Source organism: Centropristis striata, chromosome 14, assembly GCF_030273125.1.
Source record: "Centropristis striata isolate RG_2023a ecotype Rhode Island chromosome 14, C.striata_1.0, whole genome shotgun sequence".
Classification (NCBI taxonomy): Eukaryota; Metazoa; Chordata; class Actinopteri; order Perciformes; family Serranidae; genus Centropristis; species Centropristis striata.
In genome coordinates this window covers 15,463,162-15,471,885 of record NC_081530.1, presented here as the reverse complement: position 1 = coordinate 15,471,885, position 8,724 = coordinate 15,463,162, and the positions used below count along the sequence as shown (strand labels likewise).

Here is an 8,724-nt window from a genome sequence, read left to right as displayed (position 1 = left end):
CAAAAACATGGTGTGAATCAAAATAGGCGCGTCACGCCTTCAGAAAATGTTTCTGTGGGATGTTGGTCGACTTAAAGCATAAAATGGTCAGCCTGTATATCAAATACAGGGAGTGGCTGATGTGTGGCTGCTTTTCTGTTGACCTCTCTACTTCTGATTTAGGACATTAGAACATTTCAATTAATTGCAGATTTTATTATATTTAAACATATTTTCATTGTTTGCTAAATGCACGTATTTACTTCTTTGATTGCCTTTTTTTTAATCTATCAGCTTGATGATTCCTTGGTGCTTCCAAAATCTGGATCAGGACCATAGACTGTAAAGATAATCAGGACATTTGAAGACAGACACACCCTCTTACTCACATGCAAACACACAAACCATCACCTCATGACCTCCTAAGCCCAGCTGTTAGAGGGCAGAGACATGTTTGAGAAGTCTGCTCCAATCTGTCCAGGCCCCCTGCAGTGACAGTCCTGGCAGACAGATGGTCATGTTTTGGCCCCTTGGCTCCAAGTCAGGCCTGCTAAAGGGCTGTTGGACCCTTAATTCACCCCTCATGCTCCTTTGATGTCAACTATCACTAAGATAGGACGAGTTTGATTCTGCAGAAAAATGATGCTCTCGCTGCATGGATCTTGTTTGTTTTGAAACTGGATTCATGGCTTCCTCTGTGGTGATAAACATGATGCTATCCATCCTCCGTGCTCTGCAGTGTGAGGCTGGTCTGTTCTCTCTCCCTCCCTTTTATCCCCTTAAGATTATTTTTAGGTTGCTTAGCAACATCTTCACATAGCCAATGATTTGACTGAATGTATCACAACAATCACTATAGGTCAGTGCATGAGCTAAGATGCATAGAAATGAAGACGCAGATTTTAACACACTGCAGACTCCAGTATACTCTGCAGTAAGTGCATACTGTAATCGTCCTGAATTTGCTTATTTTGAGCTGAGCTGTTGCTAAATAAGGACAAAATGTAGCTCATGTGGGTCTGGTTCTTGTAGTGCAGCAGATACAACAAATCGCTTTCATATAATATTCTACTCTATAAATACAAGATGCTGGTTCTGAAAATGTGAAAGCTCACAAGTAAAAATGGAACAACAGTAGCCCACTATATTAAAAAAATGAACTTGCGGCTTTGAATTATTTCAGTATGGACTGAAATGGTTACATAATAATGTAAATCACATATTTTGGCAGATGATATGACTGCACACATTTATAAACAAGATTTACTTTATGGGATTTGCGAAGGTGGCAATAAAGTCACAAAGGTTTAATTCATATTTATGCAGTATATGCATGCTTTAATCCGCTACATCACACTTGAATGAATTATGGTTTAACCTTGATTAAAATTGTGATTAAAATAACTCATAATGTGTGCTTACTAAGCATGTAAGCAACAATTCCATTCATTACGACACATCAAAATCAATTGTACTGTATAACTCTATGCTGTTTGTTAAGATAATCACACATTGGGTTGTTGACAAAGCTCCCTTTCTAATTATTTATCACAAGAATTCAATTCCTTGCTTTAGGGGGTTTCTGGAGACTCCTGTATGACCCAGCAAGCTAGGGTTGTTACACTCTGATTAGGGCTGTGTGATTTGGAAAAAATATCTAATTGCAATTATTTCAACTGATATTGCAATTGCTGATTTACAATATTTGAGGGAATAATGTTTTTTGTATCTATTTACGCATTTTCATTGAAAAATATATTTAAATGAATGTGGAGGGTCTTTTTGTGAGAATCTTTACCAAACAAAGATTTTTTCTTAAGTCTGTCGAATACGATTTGTAGGCCAGGACCATTTAAAGGGAACATTTTCATTCATACTTGTATTTTAGGTTTCTATAAGCACTTGTTTATGTGCTTTACTGATCATAAAATATTATATGTTTGTCATACCATATGTCTGAACAACATGCCATTTTAGTGCCTGTGTCTTTAAGCCCCTTTCCTGAAAAAGCCAGGTCTGCTCTGATTGGCTTGTGAGGAAATCAAGGTGCACCTTTACAAAGGCAGTTTCAAGCCATGGCTGGAGATGTATGATGGGGTTGGTATTCCAATGAGCCTGCATGTGACATATTGTAGGAGGCAGTGTCAAATATGAATGGCTTATCATTTCACGTTTTCTGGCAGCTCACAAAAAAAAAAAATCCTGGGTTGTCTTATTTCACAGTTTGTGGGGTGGTTTAGCCACCAGCCATGCTAATTTTTTTTTTCCACAATATGTACCCTTAAATAAATTTCTGTGTGCTTTCTGTAATTTGGCTATTGCACCAGTTCATGTTGTGATTTTGATGACATTTTGATTAACTTGTCAGCCCCAACTCTTCTCAGGTTTCATTTAAATATTAATTTAAAAAGTTAAATCAGTGAAAGAGACTGCAGACTTCAAAAACCCTTGAGTCTAATTTCCTTAAAACATTTCCCCCAGTTGCACTTGTACACAGAATAAGATGGAAGAAGGAGTAAACGTTGTTGTTGTTTCTTTAATTTCTATCAGCAGACTATATTTTATTGAGTAAATCTACAGCTAAATTAAAGTTTACCTCATTTTTCTGGCTCTGCCTTCTTTTAGAAAAACTCCTGCAGGCCCCCTGGTGGTCCCCACGCCACATTTTGAAACACCCTCATTTGAACACCCATTGCACAGCCTGAGTGGTCCTTGACCCTACCTACCCCACCCAAACCCCATTGATGAACAATAAGCAGCGAGTAAAGTTACAGTGGCTGTGTGTTGGTATTTATGCCAGACTGCAGCTCACTGAAACCCCCTCCGCGCAGCAGATTATCGGACCAAACCATTGCCACAGTTCAGGTTTTAGCACCTGTCACATGAGGCTTTACATTTGCAAATCACCGGCTACCATTACAGCTAAGTATGTTTACTTTGCTATACCGCAGACGTATATCGGATCAGCCCCTGCAGACGCCGCCACAGTGCAGCTCTCAGTGAGATGAGCTGCCAAATCGCACCGACACCCCTATAGCGCGACTGGCAGCATCACCCACTGCCTGCAATGGCGTTGTAGCGGCTCCAGTGTGTCCAAAGGTTTCTGTAGTGGCGATTCCATCCCGGACAATTTACAAGCGTGGGATAGAAATGTTTTTTCGAAGGCTTTTGCGACAACAGCATCCATATTTCCCACGAGTTTAAGCCTCTGGATTACAGTTTATTTGTATCACGCGTCAAACGAAGCCGGAGCCATGAATGTAAGTCTGACTCTTTTGTTTTTGTAACATTGAGGCAACATCGCTGTGGTTTGTGGTTAACAGTTAACTTAGTCTTTTTGGTAATCACAGAGGCAGGTCAGTCATATATGTTATTGCCCGTGCATACACCTCCACACTAGAGTAAATGTGCAGAAATAAATGTTTTAACAGTGTCAGAAGGGAAACCTGAGCTGTCATGTTGTGTGCGGCGTGGCTGATGTGCGGCTCTGTCTGTTTGTCTGATCCCACTGGCACAACGTTAAAGCCTTAAATTTCATCTTTCATCTTTCATCTCTAACTTTATTTTCCCCCCCGTGCAATATCCCCCAAAGCAGCACAGAATGTTACTTAAGTTCAAACGGGTGGGTTTTCTTGCACAAGGATTTCACATAGGTGTTATCATGGACCAGCCAGAGTCCAGCATGGTGAATAATGAATATTGAACCAGGACATTTAGCCACTGCTGCTGCTGCTGCTGCTTCTGCTGCATCTATACCATTCAGCACAACTGAGATTAATGGATTCTCCATGTCCCAGATGAATGGTTTTTTTTGTGCCATATTTCATCATCCTCTTTGTGGAATGCGTTTCCAAACAGGATTAAACATTAATGGCTGTTGGTATGGAATATTTAACTACTATACTAGCCTGCTCCCCTGCTCTAACGCAGTATTATTGCCATGGTGGGTAAACTGCAAGTCTTTCAGTTCATGAAATGTTTTGTATTTTTGACCCCCGGGATTAAATCATTGCCTCTGGTGCATTCAACAGCATTTTCTCTGTGCAGTAAAGGTTGTACTGTAACTACCATGCAATGCTTTGTTTAAGGGCTGGCATTTAGTGAGATCTAGCATAATGTAAGTGATGGTTTAGAGAGCTGTGGGATGAGGTAGTGTACAAGGGTCACAGCTTACTATAGAAAACAGAGGGAGTGGGAGAGAGAAATGAGAAGACAAAAACAGCAATATTTCCTGCAGCATACCACCAGTTTAAACATAAAGAGCTCAAACACTGATGTCTACAGTAAGTATTGATTTGAGAAGGTAAACAGTGCAGCAGTGCTATAAAAATCCAACATAATAGAGTGCTTTCAGAGTCCAATAGGCTTTCATAACTAGTCCTCTTGTACCAAGAGCTTTTATACCATTCATCAGCATATTTGGCTCCCTGTTTCTGAATGATATTATTGATGGACGGTGAAAATGCTCTCTTTTTAAGCTTTTTTAAATCATAATTTTGAGTTTTTGTGATGTTATTATGTGCATGTTTAAATAGTTATTCCTATTGAACTCACGCATTCAAGCAGTGTTACAAAGTGTTTCCATCTTTATAAACTGTCTTTTTGTCTCTGCAGGTGTGAATGGGCCTAAAGGAACTGTAACATCAGCTGGATCAGATTAGGCAGCTTTGCAGTAGGTCAAAGAAGACTCTCAATCCTCCATTCTAATGAGTCCACGGCGATGCTGACATCCCCTCTGAACCCAAAGACATCATCATGCTGAAGACGGAGGCCTCGGGGGAGAGGACCAGCCTCCGGAGTGCCTCCCCCCACCGTAATGCCTACCGGGCTGAATTTCAGGCTCTCAAGAGGGCCTTTGACCAGCCCCGGATCGATGGAGACTCCAAGCCCAAGGACCTGGATCGGGTGAAACAGCCAAGAGGACGCCAGTATGGCGGCCATGTCAGTCGCATTAAGGACATGTTCATGCAGTTGGGCACAGAAAATGTGCCAGCTAAGGCCAAGGGTTGTGATGATACCTCACCGCAAAAGCTGGTCAAGCCCACCAACTTCATCAACAAGGCAGATGGATCAGTGATAAAACTCCAGCATTCATCATCCACCGACAGGGTTGGAGGTGCTGGAGCAAAGTTCTCTGAAACCAGGAAGCTGTTTGAGCAGCAGTCACGTGACCAGTCCCAATCACCAGTCTTTCCATGCGGACGGGATAAACGAGGTTCCCATGAGCACCTCGATGACTGGCGAGGTGCGAGGTCTAATCGAGGCAGCACAGACTCCTTGGACTCCCTTTGCTCTAGAACAGAGGCGTCCTCACCAACCGTCAGTCAACTGAGTGCTGTTTTTGAAAACGCTAACAACCACAGCCAGGGTGCGCCCTACAAAGGAGTCAGCCGACGAGCCCTTTACTCACCAGATGGATTCCACCGCCACGGAGGTGATGTCAGTGAAGATGATTCAAGACAATCTCCAGTTCGTGGAAGCTACCGAAGCAGGACAGGAGGGAAGTTTCCCACATCCTCGTCTTCTGAGGACCTTCTGAGCCCTGGCCGTGGGACAGAGACTTCGGAGCTGAAACCAGTACGTCAAGAGGAAGAGTCCCAAGACAAAGCAGACAAGGTTGAGACTAGGGGCAGAGATGGAGGGCATCTTCCTGGAGTCACCACCAATGGAAGCCAGATCAATGGTTCATGTGAAGAAGAGGAGAAACCTTCAGAAACAAGAAAACATATTGAGGATCTAGGGGCGTCCAAAGCTTCAAAACCTACATATGATGCTCTGATCACTGACAAAAATTTTGAAGATGCAACCCCTGAGCCATTACAGACCCCCACTACACCAGCTGAGAAAAGCCAGGAGGACGGGGATGGTTCAAGAGAAGACAAGTCCTCTGAATCTCCCAAGGACCAGGTGGAGGAACCTGACGAGGAATACATTGGGAATGAGCGAGTGATTTTTAACGCAGACGGGGACGCCTGTTACCAGGGTTGGGGTGAAAGCTGCACTGATCCCGAGGATGACCTCTATGGAGACGATGAGGATATTGTCTATGACCCAGGCTCTGATCTGACAGAGATTCCTGGTCTGCCACACGAAAACAAAGACGACATCCCTCCAAAGAGGAAGATTCGTTTCAGCACTGCCCCCATTACAGTAAGTTGGGTACTGAACAAAACTGTTGTGGAAGCCTTAATTGTGTAAACACACTGAACACAATCCAACATAAAAGCCCTTGTGCAGCTCTTATCAAAAGTAGGTTAAAACAACAGAGAGCTAATATTGTATTCAGAGCTTCCTTTTAAGGGCTCATATTTATAGTTACTGTTGAACTGCTCATTGTGTTTAGCTTTGCTGTTTTCCCATACATTTTTATGAGGTCATGTGATAATGATAAATTGATCCGACATCAGTAATCTCTATCCTCATAAGACCTTTATAATGCGGTTTAATTTTACATTTTCTTCCTTTAATACGGTTTGTGATGTGGTAGATAAACCGGCAAATTGTTGTAGCTATTTTGTGACGCAGAGCTTGAGGGTCAAAGCATCGCCCTCTGGGAAATTGACGTGTTCATGGGCAGAACATCTGTGCATGTGTTAGTCATGCTGGTTCTGCACCCACACAGTTTTCACACATGATACTGTGTTTGTTTTTCTCAAACAGTCCCAGCTCTGTCTTTTAAATGAGGAAGTTGTTTATTGAATTACTTGAAGAGGATATTTTGCAAATTCTAGTGGCTACATGTATCAGTATGCTGTATGTACAGAATATAGTTGACTCAGTGTTGAGTACATAACCTTGTTGTGTCCGTTTTACTTAGTGATGTCAATAGATTCATGGCAAGAGCTTAGATGCATTTTTACCATCCATCCCACGCAGATTTCAAAGGGGGTGGAAAGATCACAATAACAAGACAATAAGCCTTTACTTATGAAAGAAGGTCATTGTTTTTGGTGAAAAAGCCATAATGCCCAGCTCTCACTCAGTTTGAATGTAATTTAAATGAATAGAAAAAGCTTTACTATAGCATTGGTTGCATCATCTACTGTATCTTAGTTTGATACTGTTTTTTGTGCTGACTTCAACACAATGCAGCCAGTGTTTGTGGATTGGGAAGATGGATTTGGAAGATTATGGGAAATATTTTTCAGTCTTTATCCTCAAGCATTTAAAATCAATAGGATTAACACTTGCAGTAGTAAACACCATGCTTTAGATTTCTCTATTCCTTTTTTATCCCATTTCTTTAATTTGTCAGTGAAATCTGTTTTTGAGATTTCATCCTGTTGACATACGAGCGACGCATCTGCTTGCGTGTGCGTTCATATCACACAAGATGTGAGAGCAGCACATTGCTGATTTAGAGAGTGAGATTTATGTATTTGGAGCTAACACAAACATTCCACAAGTTGAGGATCAATCCCATTAACATGCTGTAACGAACCAGAACAATTAGCCCAGTTATTCTGAGGAGAAAACGTGATGTTGGCTCACTAATTACCCTGCGCTGTCTCTGCATGTGTGTCCTTTTGCATATTTCTCTTTTCCTCCCACTTAGACTCACTACACGTGCAGGAAAAGACACAATCAAAAGCATACATTTACACAACGATAAGAGTCTTTACATTATTTAGCTTAAACTTAGCATTAATGTATGTTTTCAATAATTAACGTCCTAAAAATACAAAATCTGCTTTTGAACATTTGAAAAATTTATTTTAGCTCTTTTTAGTCTCATCATACAGTGAAAGTGAGGGCTACAAAGCTTTCCAAAGTCCCATTTAGGTCGAACAGGCGGGGAATATGCTCCCCTGTTGTTGTCTGTCGTATCAAGGCTTCTGTTTTCTATGAAAAGGACAGACGCTCGTTCATCATATAGAATATTCAAGAGAGACACTGCCCCCCTTTGCATCGACACACGCGCAATTAGACATGCGCCCCTCCCACTTCTCCATCACACGCCCCCCTCCTCCCAGCACATGGGGAACAAACGGGGTTCTGTCTTTTGTTCGTCTATATAGTGAAAGAGACAAAGCTATTTTCTCAGCCCTCTGCCCCGCACGAGTCCAGCTTGACCCCTGTGGGCGGGGACAGCATAGAAGACCTTGAAAAAACCTGCCGTGTGATAATCTAATACTTAACGTTTCTTCCACTTCATGTAATATTTCTTGGTCCTGCCCTGTAAAGCGGATAAATAATTTCAACATCCCAGCTTTGAAAGCTTAATTAATTTTAGAAATCATCATAGCCGCCACAGGGAGAAGATGACACACAACCAGCTTTTGGCAACATTTTGTAAACACGCACACTGGTCCAGATGCTCAAAGAAGCCTGTTATTGTGTTGAGCTTATAAATCTAGTTTAGCTATCATGCTAGTTATATGGATGGCGATGTTGGTATGGCAGTCCACCACTTTGTTGATGTTTTTGGCTTGAAAGGAACTGTCTTCACAACTATTTGAAGGATTCCCATGAAATAAGTTTCAGACATTTATGGTTCCCAGGGGTTAAATCTGAAACACTTCTGTGATTCCTTGACCTTTCCTTTAACACCACCAGCAGGTAAAAATCTTATCCTTTAAAAGATGTCAACCTACTCAATCTGTTAGATGGATTGACAAAAACATGGTCCACAGACGATTAATCATAATGACTTTAGTGATCGCATGTCTTTCTTCTTCTGCATAGTTGCTCAAAGTGCAGATAAGATAAGATAAGATAGATAAGATACAACTTTATTAACCCATT

The 8,724-nt window shown here is 41.6% G+C and overlaps 1 protein-coding gene across 1 annotated transcript in view; it reads left to right on the top strand.

Moving 5' to 3' along the window:
• The first annotated feature begins 2,718 nt into the window (after positions 1 to 2,718).
• Positions 2,719 to 8,724, top strand: part of ppp1r9a (protein phosphatase 1, regulatory subunit 9A) — a 57,295-nt gene continuing 51,289 nt past the window's right edge. The window contains exons 1-2 of the mRNA XM_059350831.1: positions 2,719 to 3,239; positions 4,594 to 6,129. Coding sequence (XP_059206814.1) covers positions 4,735 to 6,129 — 1,395 coding nt within the window. The 5' untranslated portion in view covers positions 2,719 to 3,239; positions 4,594 to 4,734. The remainder of the gene's footprint in view (positions 3,240 to 4,593; positions 6,130 to 8,724) is intronic.